Source organism: Mauremys reevesii, linkage group 9 (assembly GCF_016161935.1).
Source record: "Mauremys reevesii isolate NIE-2019 linkage group 9, ASM1616193v1, whole genome shotgun sequence".
In the NCBI taxonomy this organism is placed as follows: domain Eukaryota; kingdom Metazoa; phylum Chordata; order Testudines; family Geoemydidae; genus Mauremys; species Mauremys reevesii.
This window is the reverse complement of record NC_052631.1, coordinates 56,834,421-56,861,201: the sequence shown is the minus strand read 5'-3', so window position 1 is coordinate 56,861,201 and position 26,781 is coordinate 56,834,421. Positions and strand designations below refer to the sequence as shown.

At 48.1% G+C, this 26,781-nt stretch overlaps 2 protein-coding genes across 4 annotated transcripts in view; one reads left to right on the top strand and one right to left on the bottom strand.

Moving 5' to 3' along the window:
- LOC120371669 (endothelin receptor type B-like) overlaps positions 1 to 9,394 on the top strand; it is a 69,323-nt gene extending 59,929 nt beyond the window's left edge. For both annotated transcript variants that reach the window (XM_039487692.1, XM_039487693.1), the window contains 4 exons: positions 2,529 to 2,678; positions 4,681 to 4,814; positions 5,319 to 5,427; positions 7,431 to 9,394. In XM_039487692.1, the coding sequence (XP_039343626.1) occupies positions 2,529 to 2,678; positions 4,681 to 4,814; positions 5,319 to 5,427; positions 7,431 to 7,580 (543 nt within the window). In that variant the 3' untranslated portion in view covers positions 7,581 to 9,394. The remainder of the gene's footprint in view (positions 1 to 2,528; positions 2,679 to 4,680; positions 4,815 to 5,318; positions 5,428 to 7,430) is intronic.
- Positions 9,367 to 26,781, bottom strand: part of LOC120371671 (DNA-directed RNA polymerases I and III subunit RPAC2-like) — a 34,410-nt gene continuing 16,995 nt past the window's right edge. Inside the window, exons 3-6 of one of the 2 annotated variants that reach the window (XM_039487701.1) lie at positions 26,070 to 26,146; positions 24,869 to 24,951; positions 22,689 to 22,783; positions 9,367 to 9,401 (exon numbers count right to left, since the gene is read on the bottom strand). In XM_039487701.1, the coding sequence (XP_039343635.1) occupies positions 22,736 to 22,783; positions 24,869 to 24,951; positions 26,070 to 26,146 (208 nt within the window). In that variant the 3' untranslated portion in view covers positions 9,367 to 9,401; positions 22,689 to 22,735. Of the gene's footprint in view, positions 9,402 to 22,594; positions 22,784 to 24,868; positions 24,952 to 26,069; positions 26,147 to 26,781 lie in introns of those variants that run through there. The other variant, XM_039487700.1, reaches the window with a different exon arrangement.

The window sequence follows — 26,781 nt, the reverse complement described above, 5'->3', positions numbered from 1 at the left end:
CTCCATAAACTTATCAAGCTTAGTCTTAAAGCCAGATATGTCTCTCCTCATTAAGTGCCCCAGCCCCCTAATCATTTTCATTGCCCTCTGCTGGACTTTCTCCAATTTGTCCACATCCCTTCTGTAGTGGAGGGACCAAAACTGGACACAATTCTCCAGGTGTGGCCTCACCCATGCTGAATAGAGGGGAATAATCACTTCCCTTGATCTGCTGGCAATGTTCCTACTAATACAGCCTGTAACGGGCCGGACTCACCCCTGCGGCGCCTCCTGCTGGTGACTCCGGGGAATTAGCTTGGCTTCCAGCACAGAGCGCCCTCTGCAGGCCAGTGATCCGCCTGTTCCCTGGCCCTGAGTCCCTCCCTGGACCCCAGTGCCCTTTTACATGGGGTGCTGCCCCCTGGCAGTAACCCCTTTCTCGTAGGGTCTCCCCTCTCAGGGAACCCCCACCCTCTATCCCCACCTTGCCTCAGTGTATGGCTGTTGCCAGTCATTGTCTAGCCCCACATCCTGGGGAAGACTGCAGTATCAGCCTATTCATCACTGGCAAGGAGGGTTTGGACCTGCTGCTTTGGCCTACCCCTGGGCTGCCTCTGCAACCCCCAGTACCTGTTAGCCCTCTGCCAGGCGGCAGCCTGGGGCTTTCCAGGCTGGAGCTCCCCAGCTCCTTTACCTTTCCCCAGCCCTGCTCCACTCAGGTACCCGGTCTAGCTCCCTGCAGCCAGGCCCATCTCCCTCTGAATGCAGAGTGAGACTGTCTTGGGCTTCTGGCTTCTCTGCCTCTTATAGGGGCCAGCTGGGCCTGATTGGGGCGTGGCCCAGCTGCAGCCACTTCCCAATCAGCCCAGCTTAAAAGCTGCTTTCTCCAGCCACATTCCCTTCCCAGGGCTGTTTTTAACCCCTTCCGGGCAGGAGCAGGGGTCCACCCTGCTACACAGCCCAATATGTTGTGGAAGTAGAGCAAGAGTCAGGCTAGCTGTAACCCTAATAACGCGAGATTTGTAGAAGTGAGGATTGTGTGAGGCGAGTGGGAAAGAACTGTGTGAAAAGTTGTTGCGACCTTGTGTCGATAATGAGGAATGTAGACTGACTCTTGCTCTACTTCCACAATGCCGTTAGCCTTCTTGGTAACAAGGGCACACTGCTGACTCATATCCAGCTTCTTGTCCACTGTAATCTCCAGGTCCTCCTCTGCAGAACTGCTGCTTAGCCAGTCGGTCCCCAGCCTGTAGCGGTACATGGGATTCTTCTGTCCTAAGTGCAGGACCCTGCACTTGTCCTTGTTGAACCTCATCAGATTTCTTTTGGCCCAATCCTCCAATTTGTCTAGGTCACTCTGGACCCTATCCCTTCCCTCCAGTGTATCTACCTCTTCCCTCAGTTTAGTGTCATCTGCGAACTTGCTGAGGGTGCAATTCATCCCATCATCCAGTGAAACAGTGATTTCTCCTGGGTTTGAAATGCTATAAGAGCAACATCCCTAATGATTTTGGGATCCTTTTGCTTCTGGATGAAACCAGACAAGTGGGGAGTGCAGATGGATGTACTGTAAACATCTTAAAGCAAACTAAAAGTGAAGGGAACTGGACTGGACTATGCCCCGTGCATTCAGTATAGGGCCAGTGACACTCACCAGGACTCAGAGCTGAGCAAAATTCAGTGACACTGAAACATTTTGCAAATTTGTGCAGATTTCACCAAATTGTTTCTGTCAGAAAACCCACAGACAAACCCTCAAATAAAACCCTAATCAAAACATTTTGTTTTGTTATTTTCAAAATGTTTTGATTTTCTCTTCATAAATTACTTCATTTCAAAATGTGACAAAGAGTCCTGTGGCACCTTATAGACTAACAGAAGAATTGGAGCATAAGCTTTCGTGGGTGAATACCCACTTCGTCAGATGCATGTCCTTCAATTTTATTTTTAAAAAATTAAATTTTAAGAAAAACTCAAAATCAAACAGAAACATTTTGTTCCCCCTAAAATGCATTGCTTTGGCCATTTCAGAATCGTCAGTGCACCAAAGACTTTTGCACTGCTTTACCATGACTAACATTATGGATGTTTACCTGCAGAGACAAGAAGTGTAGAACTGAGCTGACCCTCCATTTACTTTTTACTACAGCTTTACAGAGCTGAAATCATAGTATCTGCGGATGGAAAAAATCCCTAATGAAGCATCAAAATGTATCCCCTTCCAGAACAGGATAGAGCCCTGCATGATATTTTGACTTGTGATTGCTTCCTGACTCTGTGTACTGTATATGATCTGCAGGAATAAGAAAGAGGTGCTATTGGAAGGCATATTAAACAGATATAAGCCATTCTCTCTAACTATTTTGGATTAGGAGACCTAATGTAAACATAATTTGACATCTGCCTAATGCAAGGATTCTTGCATCTTCCCCTGAAGCATCTGCCAGGGGACCTTGTAAAAGCCAGGACACTGGGTTAGATGGAGCCTGGTTCTGCCCCTGGCTGGTTATTCCTGTTTCCTATTCATGTCCTTTCTGTTTTGTGTGTAGTTCTACAGGGATGTGAAGGATTGGTGGCTTTTTGGCTTCTATTTCTGCCTGCCTCTGGCATGCACCGGTGTCTTCTATACCCTCATGTCCTGCGAGATGCTGAGCAAGAGGAACGGCATGAGAATTGCCTTCAATGACCACATGAAGCGGGTGAGGGGATCCAGCCTTCTGCTAGGCAACCCACAGAGAGAGGATAGAGCTGCAGCACAAAAGACCATGTATTGGCCCTAGTCCACAGTCAGTGTGAAGTCCATGGAGAAGGACAAGTCAGTGGAGTTATGGAAATTGACACCAGTGGAGCCTCTAGCTCTGTATAGCTCATCTGTCACTTTCATAGAGTTTAAGGCCAGAAAGTTCATCAGCTCATCTAGTCTGGCCTCCTGTGCATGATAGGCCACCACATTGCACCCGGATATCCCTATGCTAAGCCCATAGACTTTAGTAAGACTAAAGAATTTCCTCAGGTGACTAAACTGTTGTGTGCCATGGGCAGGGAACTGGAGGGACCAATGTGCCATCAGTGCCCAAGACCCCATATGATGGCAGGGCATAGACTAGGTGAGACATGCCCAGATGATCCCAGAAGGTAAACCATGCCCCATGTTGCAAAGGAAGATGAACCCCTCCCTTCAGGGTCCCTGCCAGTATGAGCTGGGGGAAAAGCCCCTCTTCTGCCCAGTGGTGAGTGTCACCAGAGTTCATCTGGTACAACTCCAAGCACTAGCATTAAGGCTGCAAAACAGTTTGACTTTTAATGTATTATGCTTAGTTATATTCCAGTAGTGGGTAAAGGCCCATGGCAATCAGGGTCCCTTTGTGCTAGGCGTGGCACATACCCACAAGTGCCAGTCCCTGCCCTGAAGAGTTTAGTCTAAATAAACAAACCAGGCAAGGGGCGGGGGGCAGAAAGGGTGGATTATTATCTGCATTGGACAGAAAAGGCAGGGAGGCCCAGAGCTTCACAGGGGGTTAATACACCTAACGCTCATTGAGGAGCTGGGCCTTAGTCCTAAGATGTCTTGATCTCCACCTCCTTGTGCCACAGTGGCTCCCCTGTTCCCTGTTACATTCCAGGGCCACCCAGCCAATAGCTACAAATACCAGTACAAGAGCAATCATGCGGTGTTAGGTTAGGTCTCCAGCCCAGTCTGGCCCAATCTGACTGTCTTGGGGAAGCCAAGGCCTCCCTATGTATTTATTATACTGGGGTTATAAATAGTCCTGTTTGCCTGTTGTTTAAAGAAATGTTGTACTGGCAGTCCTCGGACTTACGACACAATTGGTTCCTGAAAATCGTGTCGTAAGTCGAAATGTTGTAACTTGGAACTGCAATACACTTCATTGTGGGACCGAGCATCGTAAAATCGAAACCAATTGCCATAAGTCGAATCAGAGGGTCAATTCAGAAATGTCATAAGTGCTGTTCATCGTAAGTCGAACGTGATAAAGTTGAGGACTGCCTGTATTACCGCAGCAGCCGCACGCACGTTGCCAGTGGAGATGTCACTATGTTAGTGGGCAGAAGGGCTGGCTCTGGTAGCTTCATTGTGTGTTCACATCTCTTAATAGCAGACTCACTGCACTAGGAGAGGCTGGTGCTCAGCCTCCTGGCTTGCTTCTGATGTAAACTCCTGTCTTTGGCTATGCGTAGGTGAGTAAGGGAGACCTCATGCCTCAGCAGTGAAGGCTCTTGTAGGTCTCACCTCCTGGCTGGTTCAAGCTCACCACAGGCCTGATCCAAAGCCCACTGAAGTCAATGGGAGTCTTTCCACTGAATTCAGCCTGTTTGGGTCAGGTCCTTTGAGTGTTCACTAAAGCAAACATTGCTGACTCTGACTGATCATAGATGGAGTCCCTAGTCCCCACCAGTATTGTACTGCTTGTACTGTGCCACCCTAGCCCTCACAACCCCTCTGATCATGCAGTCATGTAAATTTCTGTGCTGCTGGAGGTATGTAAGGATTTAAGGGGGTCTCCAGCCCTTATCAGTGCTGTGCAATGATCATTCTGAGTGAGCACTAAATGCTGCTGGATGTGCCTAGGGATTTAAAGGTCCTCTACCAGGGTTGTGCTAGTGGTGCCCTGCTCCCCTCCTCAGACAGGCTCACGCTGAGTGTGCACTCACCCACACTTCTCCACTTGTGCGTCTTAGCGCCGGGAGGTTGCCAAGACAGTGTTCTGCCTGGTGGTGATCTTCGCACTCTGCTGGCTGCCTCTCCACCTGAGTAGGATCCTGAAGAAGACCATCTATGACCAGACCGACCCCAACAGATGTGAATTGCTGAGGTGAGGACGAGAAAAAGACCCCCACTTCTGTATTGTGCTTCAGTCTTGTGATCGCAGCGATATTAATACTGGACTCTGAATCCAGGCTGCTGCTGACTGCGTAATTGTCTCTGGAACTTCAGTCATTGGTTTGTTTTTTTGTTTTTATTTTAATAGCCACAGAAAGGTGTGGGGTGCAGATATTCCAGTGAGGTCCCAGTATGGCTATGGTAGGTGGGCAGGAAGCTGCTGTTATCAAAGAGCAGTGCACATGTTTTGAGCTTACAGAAAGCAGGATGATTGAGATAATCAGATGTTATGCTTCCAGGCATGAGCTGGTCACTGCAGGGGTCAGAAAACAAATATTTCCCTAATGTCAGAACATTGCACAATTGGTTAGGTGTGTTAGGGGACTGTTTTACTTTCCTTTGAAGTTCCAATCACTGCTTCTTTACAGAAGCAGGTCAGTGGGCTAGACAGAGCACTCCAAGTACACCCATCATTCTCTCTCCTCTCCATCCCCAGTTTCCTCCTGGTGATGGACTACTTTGGTATCAACATGGCCTCCCTGAATTCCTGCATCAATCCCATAGCTCTCTACTTCGTCAGCCGGAAATTCAAGAACTGCTTTCAGGTGAGAGTCAAACGCAGCTTGCTCAGACTTGCTGCATGTGCCATGTGCCTTCTGTGGAGGCTGCTGAAGATGTCTCAGCTAGCAGGAGCATGAAGCAGGGTGTGGGCTGAGCTTTGGGAGGTGTTTATCATTGTATTACAAAAGAACCTAGAGGTCCCAGGCAAGACAGGGAACCCATTTTGCTGGGCATGGTACATACACATAGCGAAGACAGGACCTGCCCTGAAGAGTTACAGTTGAAAGAAACTAAACAAAGAAAGAAAAACTGAGGCACAGAGTGGGGAAGTGACTTGGCCAATGGCACCAACTGGCAGAGTCAGGAATAGAACCTAGGTCTCCTGACTCCCACTCATGTGCACTGTCTAGTAGTCCTTAGAGGATGAATTCCCATTTGGGAAGGGACCAAAATGAAACGAATTCTCCCTAGCACCTCCCCAGTGACCTATTTTTACGATGGCTCAAAGGGTCTCCATTTTGGTTACTGATGGTCTCACTCCCATCCCGTGCTACACTCAGCAGGGCTGTGAAGTGGAGCAGAGGGTTTTGATCTGGAGCTAGCAACAACTGATGCTCCCTGCAACACGAGCAGCAGTGGCGCACCATGCGCTTTCAGGAAGCATTGAAACGTGACCAAAAGCACATGGGGAAACAAAGTCAAGTTTTACTTCTGGGGGAATTCTGCGCACAATATTTTAAAATTCTGCAAATTTTATTTGTCAAAATAATGCAATATAATCATACCAGTTTCAATTATGTTGGTAATTTTTTAAAACTACAATACAGTGGATGGAGAATGGGAGTGGGGGTGCATTAGAGGAAATCCCCAAACTCCCTTGTCTAATAGTAATGTAGCTAGGTTTGACCCTTTATTTCTAGCTATTAGTCAACAAATATATGCAGCCATATGCTCAGTGTTACATTGTAGGCAACTGAAGAGCAAGTGAGGGCTGGGGAATCAAACTCACAATTTATATTGGCTATTGACCATCTCCAAAAAGGTCAGCACCAAACAGGTTATGGAGCACATTTTGATAGGAATTTTTTTCAGTCCAAAAATTTAGACCAATTCTAAATTGGACACTAAAGCACCATAAGCATTTGTAAGGCCATACTGTCCTTTACACCACTCTGGCAATGTCAAGGAGCCTTAAAACTTTTACACCTGTTTTATATTCCTGCGGGAATTCACAAAGACAATGGGAACAATTCACTAAGAAGGCAGGCTGCTACATTCTGCTCTGCCCCATGCCTACCTCCTCAGAAACACTCCAAAGCCCTGCCTCTCCATACCAAACATGCTACAATAGCGAGCAAGAGGGACAGAGTGTCTCTCTCTCATACACATTTGCACAGCACCCCACCCCAGCAGTGATTTCTCTACCAGCTGCTCTGGATGGCCAAACCAACCTGCCTGCGCTGCAGTGGGGGGATGCATGACTGCTCTTGTGGGCTTCCCTTTGCTTCCTCGTCAGAAGTAATTTTTCTGCAGGGAAGCAAAGAAATCTGCAGAGGACATGAATTCTGCACATGCGTAGTGATGCAGAATTCCCCCAGGAGTAAAGTTTAAACTTTGTCTTCCTCTGGCCCAGCAGTCAAAGCAAATGGCTCCCAGACAATGCATGGGCTGAGATCCCGTCACACAAAGGGTTCTGTGGTCTTCAGTGCTTACGATGCCTGCAAGAGCTCTGCTTTATGCTGTACCTTGTTCCAAATGGCTGTACATAACAACAAGAACATCACAATGCCCCGACAAGACTCTGTCTGTGAAGTTCAGCCCTTAAGGGCATGGCCCCTAAGACCACAGGGTCACCAAACAATTTCAAAGTATGATAACTTGAAGTCTGTTTCCAGATAATTTATTTCCAGATAATATATGTATATATTCTCCCAGGCCAAGACCCTGCCAATCACTTACCCACAAGACTACCCTTCCTCTTGACAGTAATAGGGGATATTTCACCATAGTCCCAGCTCCTAACCTCTTTCTGTGTACCTCTTTCCAGTCCTGTCTGTGCTGCTGGTGCCAGAGACCAGCCTTGAGCAGCGCACCAACGGATGATAAGGGATCTGTTGGGAAGTGGAAAGCCAACGGGCAGGAATTGGGGCTGGACCGAAGCAGCTCCCACCTGAGTAATAAGTACAGCTCTTCCTAAAGAACCATAAATCAATTGGAGAGCTCGCCGCAAGAGCTGAAAGGAGCCATCCATCCCACTCACAGTCATTTCCTGGCTGGCTGGCTCTGAGTCACTTGCTTTCCTTTCACAGATCCATTGGAAAAAGCAGCAACACTTCACTTACCATTGAACTAGCCACTGCCGGGGGCCTTGGAACCTCACTTCTCATCTGTTCCTTTATAATCATCTTTTTTGTTTTCCTCAAAGGACCTTTTGGGTTTTAAATCCTGCTGGAGAAGCTGAGTGACCCACGGCGCTATCTGTCTCCAGACGGCAAGACCATTAGATGGGGAGGGATGGTGCTGTGGGTGATGTCACGTTTAAACTGACAAGGGACATCACTGGCGGAGGTCAATTCTGATCCTCCAAGTTGATACATTAAGAAGCTCAGGTGAAACCAAAGCAGCTGCATCACAGGCCTATAGCCTTCCCCTCTTTGCTGCTGGGACACAATTACTGGGGGTGAAATTCACCCTGGACAGCCAGCCAGCAGAAGTCCGAGGCACCACTTAAGCCCTGTTTAAGCTCAGAGGGTGCCTAGGAATTGTGCTGCCCTCTGCCCATGGGTGAATTTCACCCTGCATGTCTATAGTGTAACAACACAGTGATGTATATAGAATAGAGCTGCTTAGGTGATGTTATATTCTTAGTAGAAATGGGGTTAAGAAAATGTTCCTTTTTTGAAATTGTAGCATACAAAGAAATGGACTGTTGTAGCTTCTCCCCTCTCCTTTCCGGCAGCTCCTTCACAGTGAGAGCTGTGTCTGGTCACGCTGGTGTTTGTAAAGGCAAGCACAGGAATGGCAGCCTTGGCTAGAGTCAACGTGGGCAAAAACCAGGCACTGTTGGCTGTCATCCACCACTCAACTCTGCCAACTTGTCCTTAATTGTTATCTGCAGCATGTTGCTCCAGTCCTGGTCCTTCTGAACAGGAAAGATCAGCTCTGCTGGGGTTGTGCTATGAACAGATGCCAGCAAGCTCACTGCACATGTCACCTAAGTTAGGAGATGAACTAGAAGTGAAAGGGAACCCTTGATCACCATTGGGTCTGAGCAATGCTGGCTGCGTACCTAGCTACAGGAACACTGTACTGCATAAATTCATAGAGTCTAAGGCCAGAGAGGCCTGCTAGATCATTTCTCTGATCTTCTATATATCACAGTCCAGAAAATGTCATCCAGTTCCTCTTGGCTTGAGCCCATTGGCTTGTGCTTGGCTTAAGCCTGTCTACCAGAAAGACCTGTCTTGATTTGAAGGCTTCCAGAGATAGCAAAGCCACCGCGTCCCTTGGTAGTCCATTTGTGTGATTCATCAAACTCAGGGACACAGTTCAGAGACCTCTAAGGAAACCCCAAGTGCTGCAAGAAGTGGTGCTGGAGACTCCTTAGGACGTACTGGTCCCTCTCTTGCAATACTGAAACAATGCTCCAGCATGGTGCTGCTGGCACTGCCGTTTGGCAGACTAGCCATAAACTCACAATTCTGCCCACTCATGGTGGTCTATAGGCCCGTCGCTCTCCGTGCTAGCATCACAGCTGGGAGCCCTCATGCACAGGGGCCAGATTCCAGCATAGGGCTTACGAGAGCTGCTCAGAATATGGTGAAGAGCCTTCACGGACATAGTCGACCATTCAGATGGGCTTTCACCCCACAGCTTCCACAAAGGAACAATCTTGCATTTATTCCAATGATGTCATGAACATTTTTATGGGGAATTTTCATGGAGGAGGGGGTCAGGTTTTCTCCTCCTTTCTTTCCTTTTCTTTATTTGCCTCTTTGCCCCCTTTTCCATTCTGCCACTAAAAAAAAGGGGTGGGGAGAGGAGGGAAAAAGGAAAAAAATGGAAATAAAAATCCTAGTTTTGTTTCACTTTTGGTATTTTGCTTTACACACAGAGACACACACACTGACATGCTTTGCAAACATTTCCATTTTGAAAAAATCCCAATTCGCAATGAGAAAAAATTATTTGACAATTGAGCCACTCTAGTAATTACAGTCTGCCCAGCTAAATGCCCACAACACTTGATTGGGCTGTTCTTGCCTTCACCTCCTAAGAGTTACACAGTGCTGCTGTTACTGTGTTCTCTCCCCCCCCCACCACAGAGGTGGCTGTAGTTTCATTGGTGGCTGAAGTGCTCCAGGCTGGAGGGCACTTTCTCAACAGCAAGTATTTTTAAATCATTGTGATTTCTGTCAGGGTTCTGGTATTTCCATGTGCTTACAGATGACCTGAGCGTGTGTGTATATAAACCCCAATCTCTGTGTTCCTGTTCAGCATGTGATCTGACATCAGCACCCCCATACCCCCCTGCATTAACCCCAAACATGGTCAACATCCCCACACTCTGGAATCAGAGCATTTAGTGGCAGAGAGACTGAGAGGATCTTAAAACCAGAGACAGCTGACTAATTAAATTGATCTCTCCACCCCATTGGTTAGTGAGTCAATAGGCTAAGTGAGTCAATAGGCTAAGTCGCCCTAAACTTTGGCATATGGAGCCTAGAATTTCTAACGGGCCAGAAAAAGGGGCAGTTGGGGTTGGAGAGGGCAGCCGCTGCTTGTGGGGGGAGAGAGCCATTGGAGGAGGGAGTCCTGGAGATTTGCTCCTGTGGGAGAGGAAAAGCTGCAAGCCAGTTTGACAAGTCTGGTGGTCATTTTCAGGTGACTTTGAGGCAAGGCAGGTGACATGGCAGGACAAACTGCTGTCAACCCAAATGGTAAAATCAACACACCAAACAAGCTGAAACCAACCCAGAAAGAACAGTAGACCCTCCCCAGCATGTCAATTCCCATTGGGCTAGCACTCCCCAGGCAGCTTGGCTAGCTTCTGTCCTGATACCCTCTGCTCTTCAGGGCTTTCTAGCCATTGCTCTTCATGTCCTTGACCTTACACAGGCTCCTTTGCTGGTTTTCAGGCAGTTCATTTCACCATGATCCTGCCATGCCTGGATCTGAGGGCTGTGCTCAAGAGCTAGAGCTGGCAGTGGCCATCTCCCTGGCGGACAGGTCAGGGGAGCAGGTGGCAGGAGCAGGGGCAAGAGGGGCAGGGGGGGCAGGGCCCCCCTGCCCCAGGGGCCCCCCCGGGCCCCCCCCAGGTTTTTTTGGGCCCCCCTGGGCCTCCCCGTCTTCCGCCGGCTGGCATGACGCTGGCGCGGGCGCGGGCGCGCTGGCGGCTGTCGGCTGCTGGCTGGACTCCCGGCCACGCGCTGCAGTCACGCAGAACTGCTGACCACGGCGGCACCCGCGCTGTCATGCTCCGGCCGGGCAGGCTCCGCCCGCCCCCCCCGCTCCGGCGCCGAGGGCGAGAAGGGAAGCCCGCCCACGCGGCCGCGCGCTGGGGCTGGCGCTGGTCTGCCGGACGCCCTGCCCCGCCCCCGCCCCCCCCCCCCCCCCAATTCTCTCTGGGCCCTGGGCAGGAGCAGAGAGGATGCCTCATTTAGGAATGGCAGCATTTCAGAATGCAGAAGGAGAGGCAAAAGGGGCATTAACTCACTTAACAAGACAGTAACGGGCTATTTCTCTTGGTTCAAGAGAGACTTTGGACCATGGCAGAGGCCCAGATCCTCAGAGATATTTAGGCATCTAATTACCATTGATTTGGATGATAGTTAAGTGCTTAAATATCTCTCAGGATCTGGGCCAAAGTGCTTTGTGCTTCAAGGGACAGGCATGGGAAGAGGGTCCAATCCCCCTAGTGCTTGGAGCACCGCTTGCTGGATGAGCTGCAGAGCGACAGATTGTGCAGGTCCCCAGCACTCAGCTGAACACTGTGCCACAGTAGCACAAGCAGGGGTTTGCAGACGAGAAAAAAGGAAGCTCATTGGTTTATAGCTGTAATTTTGCCCCTTGTTAGTATCTTCCCTGTGCAAAAATGTTGCCAGTACCAACCCCAAAGAGCTAGCCCTTATCACACCACCACATAAAGAAAGCACCCAGGGTTCCTCACTAACCCAGACCATGGAAAGGGGCCTCAGGCAAGTCCTCCTACTGTTCAGTAGGCTGGCAACGAATTTGGGCCTGTGACTCATTTTATTCCACCTTTGGGGACCCCCTTGCTGCCTTGTGCTATATTGACATATTGGGCGGTGGGAGGAAGGGGGCAGATGCACCACTCCCATTAATTTCAATGGGAAATGTACCTCTAAATCCCCAAGGGCTGCTTTGAAGCTCTCAGCCATAAGCATTGAGTGGTGGCGGTAAATACACAACATCCTATACTTTCAACAGCCACAAGCTGCTCATTGGCACTGGAAGGAGAGCTCAGGGCACTTTGCGGAGCTCGAACCAGACAGACATCAATTACAGGCACCCTGGGGGAATGCAGATCACTGTATTGAACAGCCAGACATAGAAGAGCTACAAACCCCTTGCCTCTTCATCCTAAAGAAGCAGGTTTATTCATTTCCACATTAACCATTGCATGCAAATCAATGTTTAGTTTTATAAATGTTTCAAATCTTTCAAAACAGCCTCAGATCCACATTATAAATATTGCAACAAATAGGCTGCTGCGAATTTATTCCAGCTCTAGATTCTGGTGGCTCCAGCCATGTTCTTGTTTAATGAGGGCCTCAGTATCCTTCAGCATAGCTGGTCCCTTGAGGCTCACTGGGGCACCCTCTGTAATTCTCTTGTCAAAAGCAACAGATCTCAAAGTTTATTTGGCGCAACAGGAAACTGTATATGCTTTTTTGAACCCTTTTGTATGATGGATGCATTTAAATGTAATGTCCCCAGCCTTAAAATATCATTGTTGGACTAAGACCAGCCCCAGAAAATTCTTGCCTGAAAGGAAAAAAATCTCTGAAAGTTATGGGCACCTGAAAACAGGGAGTTACAATGGAAGCTATTCTTCGGCCTTAAGTTTAGCTTTCGCTACCAGCAAAAAATGTTAATACAATGACATAGCCATCCACAGAACAAGATCATATCTACATGATGCATCCAGCTTTGAGAGGCAGATAGAATAATTAAGCATGTATGTAGCCATTCCTCTCTTCTCATTGTGGGAAGAAAAAGAGGACAAGGAGGGCTTCAGAGCCAAATTTAGGGCTCATGCAGCAGTTGTTATGTCCTGACACCCTGAGATATCAGAGAAAGTCACCCGTCAGCTACCAGAAGCCAGATGGGTTTCAGATCATGTAAACTACAAGGAGGTTTATTCTCTGTCAGTTGTCCTCAGCTGAGCAATCATGGGATAAGCCTGTGTGTGTGAATCAGCTCCTGTTTGCGGACCCGTCCCTCCCGTCCCCGCAGGGTAATTGCCTTCCTGCTAACTAGGATGCTTATTTTTAACAATCCCCTTTCATTCGGGTTAGGAAATCTGGTGATCACGAGTGCAAGAAACTGATGGCACCATCTAGAGGCAGGCTGGCCCTGTGCAAACACCACCCCCCTCTACACATGGCTCTGTCAAAGACTCACCAGGATGAGCATCACAAACTCAATCCAGCTGTGGCTCAACTCCCCCTTTGAAATCAGGCCTCTACTAGAGAAAGGCTTTGCAGCCTGCCAATGGAAAGTGCTATAGAAAAGCAGCCCTTGCACCCTCCCAAGCCAAGTGCTTGACAGTTCCTTGTATCACAGTGAAATAGACAAGATGGGCCAGCTGTGGTGGAGAGAGGAGAGAATCTTATCATGAAACCCAGGGTTAGTGGGTTTCTTGACCTAATGTCTGTGAAAGCAAACACACTGTTAACCTGTCACAGGGCTCCAGTCCATCAATTTGTCTTGGAAAGAGCAATATATAGCAAATCATGACATGTTATGCCCTGTCTTTTTCTTCTCTGTATGTTAATAAAACATTTTCATGTTTGATAGGAAAGACTCTGGCTGTCTCGTATCATTGGGCAGCAGCCCTGGGAAGTCTGCTAAATACTTAATAGAGGGTCAACTGGTTCCTGTGACTCTTGTGTTCATTTGGCGACTGCAGACATTGCACACACCCCTCTAAACACGCTCCCCCGGGCTAGCATCTTGGCAAATGTCAGCCATCGAAAGGATTAAGAATGGCTTCATTTATGACAGACTAAAGGCTGGAGGGCAGCAGACAAACTTCGGGCAACATTAGGCCACATTGCACTTGGTATATACTGCAATGGGCTTGCCAGGCTCAGGCTCCAGGGCCCAAAATAGCTGTGTGGGCGTTCTCACTAGGGCTGGGGCCCAGACTCAGAGAACCCTACCCCCTCGCCAGGTCTCAGAACCCAGATTCCAGCCTGAGCAGGAATGCCTACACTGCTATTTTTAGCTCCGCCACCCAAGACCTGTAAGCCTGAGTCAATTGATCCAGGCTCTGAGATGGGGCTGCAGGTTTTTCTTTGCAGTAAAACCAAACCCATGTAGTGGAGTTCCTCTGCAGACAGTGCTGCATTAGGTTACATGCAGGAGGTTTTCTCCAGAACTCTAAGAGCTAGAATCTTTTTTTAAAATTTATTTATGGAAAAGAAAACAATTTCTGCCAAAGCTGCTGGGTGCACAGAGAAGTGCTGGTCCTGCGGGCATGCCTGCTACAGGTTCAGTCCATACACTGACCCTTAGATTGGAGCTGAAAACCCTGCTTTGATGGAAATGATTTAAAAAATGCAGTTTAAAGCTGTGCAGAAAGGCTTTTAGCCGGTCAGAGCCTGAGTTAAGCATTGTCGGCTCTTCCTGCTGGCAATTCTAATGCCATGAGTTCCTCGCTCTTCCTTAACATTCAACTACTAATAATAGACCCATGGGCTGGGAGATGTCACCAAGCCCCATTGTGAGGTGACGAATCATCCCTGAGCTAGAGCCTGATGAAGCTGCATGTGGTGATGGGTCATCCCTGTGCTAGGCTCCAGCCAGTCCTCAAGCCAGGGGCTGGTCCAGTGATTCTCAGGGACCATCCCCATCACAATTTCTGCCAGTTTGAGCAGACTGACCCCGGTCAGGCTTAATGGCCAAGGTGGATTTCATAATGCCAGCTGCTATCCTCTACAAGCAAAATAACATTTCCAGGCTCCCCTACCACTGAGATGGCGGAGCTAGTTCGAGGTCACCAGAACCAAGGGCCCAAGCTACAGTGGGAAAACATCTTCCTAGGATCACAGATCCCAGCAGTCCCAGGCCCCCTCGTGCCGTCAGCGAAAAGAGCCCAAGATCTAGGCCCAAAGCTCCCATTACGAGAGAGCTGATGGTTTCTCAAGCAATGTCTACTGTTCCGGGTGATGTTCTACCCAAAGAACCAAACCAGAGTAGGGATTGTCATCAGCTTATTGAGAGGCAAAGCACTGGATTGTGCATTGCCACTCCTTGGGGGTAGGGAGGAAGAGAAGGCGGGACACAATTCTCAATGACTTTGATGAATTTGTGTCTTTTCACTCATGTTTGATGACCCAAACTGTGCCCGCTCTGCCGAAGTTGCCTTGCAGTTATTGAGACAAGGCCCCTGTCACAGCCTACGCCACCCACTTCTGTCCCCAGGTAGCTGACAAAGCCTGGAATGAAGCAGTGCAGTGTTACCACTTCTGGCTAGGCTTGAAGGATGAGATTAAAAATGTGATACAGGCAAGTCTTAGGCGGGGGTTATCAAGTAAAGTGAAAACCGCGTATAGTCAAAATTATATCCCCAAGCCCTTTAAATGCCCCCCTGGCCCGGCTGCCAGAGCTGCGGGCAGGGTTTAAAGGGTTCCACCGGGCTTTCCGCCGCGGCGAGGAGCCCGGTGGAGCCCTTTAAATCCCACCCACAGCTTTGGCAGCCGGGCTGGGGCTGGCATTTAAAGGGCCCAGAGCTCCACGATGGCTGGAGCCTCGGGCCCTTTAGTTCGCCACAGGGGCTACCTGCCACCTCTGCAGCTGGGAGCCTCCTGGGTGATTTAAAGGCCCTGGGACTCCCAGCCACAGCTGGTGCCCCAGGACCTTTAAATCTTGAGGCCACGCCCTCCCCCGCTTGAAGCCATGCCCCCCGACTCCGGCCGTACGCGTAAAGTTGAAATCACGCATGTTAAATGCACGTAAGTTGTGACAGATCTGTATATGCCAATGTGATATATACCAATGTGATATATTCCATCACGTGCCAGCAATGCCCCTCTGCCATGTACACTGGCCAAACTGGACAGTCTCTACGCAAAAGAATAAATGGACCCAAATCTGACATCAAGAATTATAACATTCAAAATCCAGTAGGAGAACACTTCAATCTCCCTGGACACTCAATAACAGACTTAAAGTGGCAATTCTTCAACAACAAAACTTCAAAAACAGACTCCAGTGAGAAACTGCAGAACTGGAATTAATTTGCAAACTGAACACCATCAAAGTAGGCCTGAAGAAAGACTGGGAGTGGATGGGTCACTACAAAAACTAATTTCCCCCTGCTGATACTCACACCTTCTTGTCAACTGCTTGAAATGGGCCACCTTAATTACATTGGCCTCATTAGCACTACAAAAGTAATTGTTGAGAATAGCCCACTTCCACCTTAATTGAATTGGCTCGTAAGCACTGATCCCCCACTTGGTAAGGCAACTCCCACCCTTTCATGTGCTGTGTATTTATACCTGCCTCTGTATTTTCCACTCCATGCATCCAATGAAGTGGGCTGTAGCCCATGAAAGCTTATGCCCAAATAAATTTGTTAGTCTCTAAGGTGCCACAAGGACTCCTCGGTGTTTTTATTAAAAATGAACTGGCCCAGGTCAACCCCCACCACTACATTGTTCCCCTTCATTGACCTGTGTTGTGTATCCAAATTGACAATCAACTGTTCGATGCCAGGAAAGAAGGAAGGTATGTGCTCAGCCCCACCTGGCCCTGCCCTATTCCTGTTCCCCTCCCACTCCCTCCATGCAATCACTGGACCTGAAGCCATGTAGGTAGACATGACATGAACGGGACCTCAGATCAAGAGAAGGAATAGCGTTTTCTCAATGGCCTATGCCTGTACAGTGGAGAACGAGGCCACTTTGCCACCAGGTGCTCCGTGAAGTCCTGTCCCATGGGTAGTCTGGGAAAACAGGCAGGTCCAGCCTCATGAGAGGGGAAGTGGCTGGCCAGAACAATAGACATCAGTTCCCCAAGCAGACCCTCTCTGCTACCTATCCTAACAGCCACAGACAATTGCCAATCTCACTTTCTGTTCAAGCTCCAACTTTGAGGCCTGTCTACACCCAAAGCAAGCTGCACACAGCTCACACTGATAGATTCTGGAGCCTCTGGTAATTTCATGGACACTAAATTTGCTAAACAAACCACCTACTGGTGCAAAGGAAGCTTATCTACAACTTGGTGGAGGCAATCAATGGCAGCTTGCTGTCCTCAAGCCAGGTCATCTCTGAGACACCCCTCCAAGGGTACGTCCATACTACCCGCCCAGGTCTGCGGGTAGCGATCGACTTCTCGGAGTTCGATATATCGCGTCTCATCTAGACGCGATATATCGAACTCCGAACGCGCTCCCGTAGACTCCGGAACTCCACCACCGCGAACGGCGGTGGCGGAGTCGACGGGGGAGCTGTGGACTTCGATCCCGCGGCGTCTGGACGGGTAAGTAGTTCGAACTAAGGTAGTTCAAGTTCAGCTACGCGAAGTTCGACCCGCCCCCCCAGTGTAGACCAGGCCCAAGTTGTAATTCAAGACCACACAACGTTGGGGAAGAGTCAGCATGGCTTTTGAAAGGGAAATCATGTCTTACCAATCTACTCGATTTCACTGAGGGGGGCCACAAACGTGGACAAGGATGATCTAGTGGATATAGTGTATTCAGACTTCCAAAAAGCCTTTGACAAGATTCCTCACCAAAGGCTCTTAAGCAAAGTAAAACAGTCATGGCATAAGAGGAGAGGTCCCTCCCATGGAGCAGTAAGTGATTACACGATAGGAAACAAAGGGTAGGAATGAATGTTAATTTTCACAGTGGAGAGAGGTAAATAGTGGGGTCCCTGAAGGATCTGTACTGGTACCAGTTCTGTTCAACATACTCACAAATGATCTGGAACAAGAGGAAAACAGTGAGGTGGCAAAATTTGCAGATAATGCACTATTATTCAAGACAGTTAAGTCCAAAGCAGACTGGAAAGAGTTACAAAGAGGTCTCACAAAATTGGGTGACTGGGCAGCAAAATGGCAGATGAAATTCAGTGTCCAAAGTAATGCACATTGGAAAACATAATCCCAGCTATACATATAAAATGATGGGGTCTAAATTAGCTGTTACCACTCAAGAAAGAGACCTTAGTGTCACGGTGGATAGTTCTCTGAAAACATCTGCTCAATGTGCAGCAGCAGTTAAAAAAGCAAACAGAATGTTGGGAATCTTTAGGAAAGACATAGATAAGAAGACAGAAAATACCATAATGCCACTACATAAATCCATGGTCTGCACACACTTTGAATACTACGTGAAGTTTTGGTCGTCCCATCTCAAAAAAGATAAATTGGAATTGAAAAAAAGTACAGAGAAGAGCAACAAAAATGCTTAGGAGTGTGGAGAGATTAAAAAGACTAGGACTGCTCATCTTAGAAAAGAGACGACTTGCGGGGGATATGATAGAGGTCTATAAAATTATGAGTGGTGCGGAGAAAGTGAATAAGGAAGTTACTTACTCCTTCACAGAACTATGGGTCACCCAATGAAATTAACAGTTAGCAGGTTTAAAACGAACAGAAGGAAGTACTTTGTCACACAACATACAGTCACCCTATAGTACTCATTGCCAGGGGATGTTGTAGAGGCCAAAACTGAGTTAAAAAAAGAGTAAGAACGAAAAAACGGCCATACTGGGTCAGACAAAAGGTCCATCAAGCCCAGTATCCTGTCTTCTGACAGTGGCCAATGGCAGGTGCCCCAAAGGGAATGAACAGACAGGTTATCATCAAGTGATCCATGCCCTGTCACCCAATCCCAACTTCTGGCACAGAGGCTAGGGACACCATTCCTGCCCATCCTGGCTAATACCCATTGATGGACCTGTCCTCCATGAATTTATCTAGCTCCCTTTTGAACCCCATTATAGTATTGGCCTTCACAACACCATCTGGCAAGGAGTTCCAGAGGTTGACAGTACATTGCGTGAAAAAATACTTTCTTGTGTTTGTTTTAAACCTGCTACCTATTAATTTGGTGGCCCCTTGTTCTTGTATTATAAGGAGTAAATAACACTTCCTTAATTACTTTCTCTATACCACTCATGATTTTACAGACCTCTATCATATTCCCCCTTAGTCACCTCTTTTCCAAGCTGAGAAATCCCAGTCTTATTAATCTCTACTCATACGGAAGCCGTTCTATATCCCTAATAAGTTTTGTTGCCCTTTTCCGAACCCTTTCCAATTCCAATATATCTTTTTTGAGATTGGGCGACCCACATCTGCACACAGTATTCAAGGTGTGGGCATACCATGGATTTATATGGAGGCAATATGATATTTTCTGTCTTATTATCTATCCCTTTCTTGATGATTCCCAACATTCTGTTTGCTTTTTTGACTGCTGCTGCACATTGAGTGGATGATTTCAGAGAACTGTCCACAATGACTCCAAGACTCCAAGATCTCTTTCTTGAGTGAAGCACTTGGAGGAGAGGAAGGTGATCAGGAACAGACAACATGGATTCACCAAAGGCAAGTCATACCTGACCAACCTGATTGCCTTCTATGATGAGATAACTGGCTCTGTGGATATGGGGAAAGCGGTGGATGTGATATATCTTGACTTTAGCAAAACTTTTGATACGATCTCCCACAGTATTATTGCCAGTAAGTTAAAAAAAGTATGGATTGGATGAATGGACTATAAGGTGGATAGAAAGCTGGCTAGATTGTCGGGCTCAATGGGTAGTGATCAATGGCTCAATGTCTAGCTGGCAGTCGGTATCAAGCGGAGTGCCCCAGGGGTTGGTCTGGGGCCGGTTTTGTTCAACATCTTTATTAATTATCTAGATGATGGGATTAATTGCACTCTTAGCAAGTTCACAGATGACACTAACCTGGGAGGGAGACGTAGATATGCTGGAGGGTAGGGATAGGGTCCAGAGTGACTAGACAAATTGGAGGATTGGGCTAAAAGAAATCTGATGAGGTTCAACAAGGACAAGTACAGAATCCTACACTTAAGAAGGAAGAATCCCATGCACCGCTACAGGCTGGGGACTGACTAAGCAGCAGTTCTGCAGAAAAGGACCTGTGGATTACAGTGGACGAGAAGCTGGATATAAGTCAGCAGTGTGCCCTTGTTGCCAAGAAGGCCAACAGCATATTGGGCTGTATTAGTAGGAGCATTGCCAGCAGATCGAGGGAAGTGATTATTCCCTCTATTCGACACTGGTGAGGCCACACCTGGAGTACTGCATCCAGTTTTGGGGCCCCCACTACAGACGGGATGTGGACAGGGCCGGTGCAAGGATGTTTCGCGCCCTAGGCGAAACTTCCACCTTGCACCCTCCTGGTGGAGGAGGGTCAGGGGTGAGCTGGGGTGGGGCGTTCCCCTGCATGCTGCCCCCTCTTACTTGCTGCAGGCGGCCCTCCCCTGCCCCAGCTCCCTCCGCCTAAATCCCAAAGATCCGGCCACCGCGGTCACTGCCGAAGAAAATGGCGCCCCCCAAATCCTAGCGCCCTAGGCGACCGCCTAGGTTGCCTAAATGGTTGCACCGGCCCTGGATGTGGACAAATTGGAGAGAGTTCAGTGGAAGGCAATGAAAATGATTAGGCGGCTGGGGCACATGTCTTACATGGAGAGGCTGAGGGAACTGGGGTTATTTAATCTACAGAAGAGAAGAGTGAGGGGGAATTTGATAGCAGCCTTCAACTACCTGAAGTGGGGTTCCAAAGAGGATGGAACTCGGCTGTTCTCAGTGGTGGCAGATGACAGAACAAGAAGCAATGGTCTCAAGTTGCAGTGGGGGAGGTCTAGGTTGGATATTAGGAAACACTATTTCACTAGGAGGGTGGTGAAGCACTGGAACGGATTACCTAGGGAGGTGGTGGAATCTCCATCCTTAGAGGTTTTTAAGGTCAGGCTTAACAAAGCCTTGGCTGGGATGATTTAATTGGGGATTGGTCCTGTTTTAAGCAGGGGATTGGACTAGATGACCTCCTGAGGTCTCTTCCAACCCTAATATTCTATGATTCTAACAAAGCAAGAAGTGGAGGCCAGGTGACCGGTTTGCCTGGGAAAGAGAAAAAGGACAGAGGAGGGGCAGCCAGGCATGGCTGAGGGTGGGCTGCTTGAAGCTAGTCAGTCTCCTAGTTTGGGACTGAGGGGGGAGCCCAGGGCTCTGGATCTCCGCAAGATGGACTTTGCTGAATGTTCCTGCTTTCTGTGCTAACAAGATCTTTTTCTACGCTGAGTTCCACAGAACTAATAAACCTTCTATTTTACCTTGCTGGCTGAGAGTCACTGCTGACTGTGCAGTTGGGGTGCATGGCCTCTTTTGGGGTATGTGTAAGGCTTCTCCATGTGTCCTATTCAGGTGGACTCACTGCAGGGAGCTCACACTGTGAACAGGGCTGCTAAATGCTCCAAGGTCAGACCCAATGAGGCTTGCCCTAGTGAGTGTGTGGCCTGAGGGGTTGTTGCACTACAAGCGCGTCCAGTGTGAACTTCATTCAGAGCCGTTCCAGAGCACTGAGCCTGCAAATCCATGACAAATGGGCAGAGACACAACCCCATGTTCTGGTTGTCCCTAAACCTCTGCCTGCCAGAAGTAGACCACAGGGCAGGGATCACTTGACAATTGCCCTGTTCTCTTCATTCCCTCTGAAGGGCCTGGCAGTGGCCTCTGTCAGAAAATAGGGCAAATGGACCATTAGTCTGACCCAGTATGGCTATGCGCATGTTATGTTCTTATCTAGCTTTTATCCTTGGTAGATCTCAAAGCACTTTCCCAAGGACGTCAGCATTATCGTTCCCATTTTACAGTTAGGTAAACTGAGGCACAGAGAGGGGAAAGGACTTGCCCAAGGTCACCCATCAGGAAAGTGGCAGGATAGAACCCAGGTCTGCTGAGTCACAGTCCAGTGTGCTCTCCCCTATGCCACACTGCCTTTAGGGGAAAGGACGTTAACTCTCCTGGGGGATGAGACAGAGACTGGAAGGCAGGCTCTTGGTGGGTAAAAGAAGGATCAGACTCTTCTGTTTTAAAATACATGGAGCTTGATTCTTCTCAGCTTTACCATAAGTGAAAATGAGGATTTCAAACAGTGCAAAGGAGATCGGAGTCAGGCGGACAGACTGGTAAATGGTTCAGTCTCCATAGGGATCCTGTTACTGATTTGGGATCCAAACTGAATTGATTTATTGTAAGGGAATCACATCTGTTCTCCTTGTACATTACACGTAATTTATGCTGCTCGGGATAAGCCATGCCCAAGTAAAGCCTAATGATACGTTCTCTGCTGTTGTAATGAATGACCAGAGTGCCCGTTTGATAATTAAACAAATGGGATCATGATAAACCCACAACCGTTGATGGCGGATTTCCTTGTGCACCAAGAGCTCAATCAAGGGAACTGGCCACTACTCCCTCTTTGCTTTGTGAACTGATGCTTTTTAAAAAACACACACATGCTCACAAGAAAGGCGCAAACAGGCACAAGGAGGGTGGGAACTGCACATTCATTGGACTGATGAAATCTTAATGCTCTTATTATTCTGGTCTTTGCAGTTACCCTTCCAACACCACAAAATCATAGTCAGTTTCTCCCAAGGGGTGGGTAAAGGGTTAGGTGGAAATCATCAAGGCACCCCAAAAGTGGAAGAAGTGTGCAAATGTAAGAAGTTCAGAGAAAAGGGATGAAAGCTGAAAAATTAGTATCAGATTTCAAACACTGCAAAGGGTTGGAGGTGCTTTGATCTGAGGGATTTCTGCAGACTCAGATCTTGAAGTGAATTTGAGACTGTGGAGATTTCTAAGGGGGAGAATGGAAGTGTAGTGGGGACTGCTGACCTGAGAAAATTTCAGGGAACCCCTTTCTTATTCTGGATCTGTGGCAGGTCTGAATGGAGTGAAATGCAAGCAAGACTGAACCTTACAGCATTTATTAGAGAAATTACACCGTTTGCTTCAGATTTGTCATAAAAAAATAAAACCTCTTTCAACAGGGGCATTAAACATACATGAACAATATATGCATGTCCATTCCGTACTCCAGCAGCTGCAGGGGCTAGTCCATTTCTGCCTCTCTTTGGGCCTTGTATTCCTTTACGCTTGCCTGCAAAAGAGATCAAATGACCAATGTCAGTGCTGTATGTTTGATGAATTAAAACACAGCCAGGCCCATGCCCACATCTGCGGAGCTTTGAGAGGCTCTCTGGTTCTGAACATACTCTCCCGGGCAGAGTAAGACAAGAAAAGAGCAACATTTTAATGTGGCTGAGGCTCCTGCTTGAAAAGGCTGGAGGGTCTAGGAGGACCGAAGGGTGAAGGAAACTGATGAGCTTTAGGTGCTCTGAGAAATGGTTGCATTTTATTTCTGATCAGTCTTGGATCACTGTAAGGGAGGTGAGGCAGCGCCTCCAGGAGTAGCCCCAAGATCAGCCTGCCTATTGACACAGATGCTTTATTGTCATAGGTTTATTCCCCACTTTGAACTTTAGCGTTCACAAGATGGGGACCTGCATGGACTCCTCTAAACTAAATCCTAGTTTAGATCTGGTAAACGCTGCCACCAGCCAAGTTTTTAGTGTCTGGCACACTCCCTGTTCCCCCAAACTTTCCCTGGGGAACACAGATCCAAACTTTTTGAATCTCAACACAAAGGGAAATAATTTATTCCCCTCACCTCCTTCCCCCCTCCCCTCTCCTAGTCCTTAGGAGAGATACCTTGATTCAAACTCATTGAATCAAACAAAGAGGGATTCATTTTTCCCCCCTCCCCTTCCCCTGAAAATCCAAACAAGGGAAGAAATCAAGCAAGTTCTAAAAAGAAAAGATTTTATTAAAAGAAAGAAAGAAAGTACACTATCTCTGTAATACCAGGATGGAAAAATTTACAGGGTCTAACTTATAAAAACTGGAGAGACTGCCCCTCCCTCCTCCTCAAAATAATCAAAGTAACAGCAAACAGAAATAAAGATATTTCTTCAGCAAACACACAATTGCAAATGCAGAAATTAATTATAAGACTAATTCGCCTTTCTAATACTCACTATACTGAATAGAAGAAAATACTTCAGGAAACTTTGGAGAACTTGAAGAATATGTCTGGCCTCTCTTAAATCCAAAGAGAGAACGGCAATCCAAACAAAGGACACAGACAAAGACTTCCCTCCACAGAGATCTGAAATTATCCTGTCCCTTGATTGGTCCTCTGGTCAGGTGTTCCTCAGGTTACTGAGCTTGTTAACCCTTTACAGGTAAAAGAGACCTTAACCCTTACTATCTGTTTATGACATTTACAGATTACAGCAGCATGTTTGAAAGACAACAAATTCAGGGCTCATTTTTGCCCCCACTGAGGTCGCTGCCACTGCATCCAGCCCTTCCTTCAAAGAGCACACGTCCACATTCGTTAGGGTTGGGGGAAGCAGATTATTGCACCACCTTATTGCTGACTGATCCCAAACTTATTCTCATAGCCCTGCTGCATCCAGGTTCCATATGCACCACTTACACCCAAGCCACCCTTCACATTGGCACTCTTACGCTCCTACCACACCAAATTGTCTCTGTGATGCGCTAGCTGCTCTCTGCCACAAGCAGGATTATTGAGCCTCAGGTGGCTTTCCAAATCCTATCCCCCAGGTATGGTAGAAAAAACACCTCTTCCAAGATGATAGGGAAACCCCTTGGATGTGGAATGCAGATTTGTGCATTCTCTGAGCTTCACTTTACACTGCAGTAAAATGTAACCAACAGGGTGAAATAGCAATATTTTGCATTTAACTTGTACTGCAACTTCCATCTGAGGATCCCAAAGCACTCTACAAACACTGCTTGCTTCTCAGAACCCCCCTTTCAGAGGTAGGTGAAGTGTCATTTTAGAGATGGGGAAACTGAGTCACACAGAGGTGAAGTGACTTCCCCAAGGTCACACAGTGATTCAATGTCAGAGCTGGACAGAGAGCCCAAGTCTGCTGACTCCCCGTTTCACTTCTCTAACTACTACAACTGGCTGCCCTCCAAATATGTGCAGATCTTGCAAGAGGAGCGAGGAGGGGATCAGTTAGATAACATCTGCAGCCATGGACATGTTAGTGCCTCTGTCAGTCAACCAATGCAGCCAGCTATTTCTCTCTTTCACAGACCACAGAGAGGAGGAGCCCAGAGTCATTCTACCATGAAGCCGTGACCTCACCTCAAACTTGCTGAGCACGTGCTGGCAGACGTCCACCAGTTCTGTCAGTCCTCTCCGGAATGGCTCAATGGCTAGGATCCCCCCTTCAGAAAAGGAGAAGCATTCACAAAAAGTGTGGCTGGCTCCAGTATTGGACATGGGGCCCTTCCCCTCCTAACCCAACCATCATACACCTCTTTGGCGGCCCCTGTGATGAGGTGAGGATCTTAGGCCAGCATTCATGTCATGCTCCCTCCCACTCCCATCAGCAGTCTGAGAAGATCATACAAGGACTGAATGAACCATGGAGGCTTGAACTGGTGTCTCAGAGCCCCAAGTCCAGGCTGAAGCCCTTTGGCAGGGGACAGCATAGGGGAAGCCTGCCCTGCAGTTTGTGCTGAGGACAGACACAGGGCTCCGCTCTCCGGGGCCAGCAATCCAGCACTTTGCACTACTGCTACATTCTTCAAAAAATTAAAAAGCCATTTAGCACAACTTGGCCATTTCCAGTGGCTCTGCTCTTCTACGCAACCGACACTCAAGGCCACAGGAGAGGCGACCTGTGAGCTGGGAACCAAGTTAGAGGCTCTGGCTGGATTTTACAAACTATTCAGAGGAACAATTGTGAGGTAGGTATGGAAATGGAGCCGCTCAGCAGCCTCGCTCTTGCAATGGCAGATACAGTCCCAGGTGAATCCTGCAGGCTGCCCTTTGGTGTGGACATCAGGATAGGATGAGGGAAACACAGAGTACAGCACCCGGAGGGCACCCTGCTGCATAGAGCACTTGCAGTGCTATTCACCCCAGGAACTAGCAATATCTGCCCATCGAGCTGTGTAACAGACTGGATCTGTTGTTTAGTGTGTAATGTAACAAGCTCTGTGTGAAGATCTAACTTGGAGGAGGCACCCAAGAGCTAACTAGGGGGTGATGCCAGGTGGGATGCCCAGCGCTGTGAGGCTTTGGGACCACAACTCCCCAGGCTTGCTGATTACTACAGAGGCCACGTCTGGGCTCTGCAGTGGGGGATGACGGAGACCAGCTCTATCATTGCTACTCAAGCTGCACTGATCATGGATGGGGATTGCAACTGCCCTGTAGAATGCTGGAACCAACGACATGCAGAGGGAGGGGGAAAGACTTCACGGGCTGGCAGATCCATGGTTTCAGGGCCTGACATGGCAAGGGACAGCTGTCCAGGGAAGCCCAGCTGCATTCCTACCTCTGGTTTGGATCCGGAAGTTGATTTTGCTTTCAGATGGGTGGGTGATGCTGTAACCACAGAACTCCACTTCAGGGCTACAGAAAACAGAAGCAGGAAGCACAAGTGGGCTCTCAGAATCAGCAGCAAGCCAACTGCAGAGACACTCATGTTTAGGAAGCCTCTGAAGCAAGCAGACCTGTGCTGCATCTTGGTCCCACGTGTTTCAAAAGCAATCACTTCCCATCACCCACAGCTCCCTGAGACAGGCGTGCAGGAGGAAAAGGTGTGCTTCTGTGGGGTGGGCTGGATCCTAAAGTTGGTGGGGTATGGAATAGATAAACACCCCCTGTCCTTTCTATGCTGTGGATGGATTTCACACCTGCCCAGACTCAAACTTGAGACCAGTCAAGTGGTTGCCCTGGCTTTAGCAGCTGAAAGAAAGCATGGCCTAAAGGTTACAGCACTGGTTTGCGGATGGTGATTTATCATGAGCAGCTTACAAGACTATCACAATTTGTCCTCTGAAATTATCAAATGCAACCCCCCCTTCCTGAATACTTCTAGAGCTGGAACTCATGACAAGAAGTTCCTCATTAATATTGACTACTGGATAGGGTCATGTAGGTCATGAGATACTATTCCTTTGACTGCATGTGCATACGAATCAGGCTCCCAGTGCGAATATTTGTGTTTGCAAACTCAAAACAAGATTCTCTAATACTCACTTGAA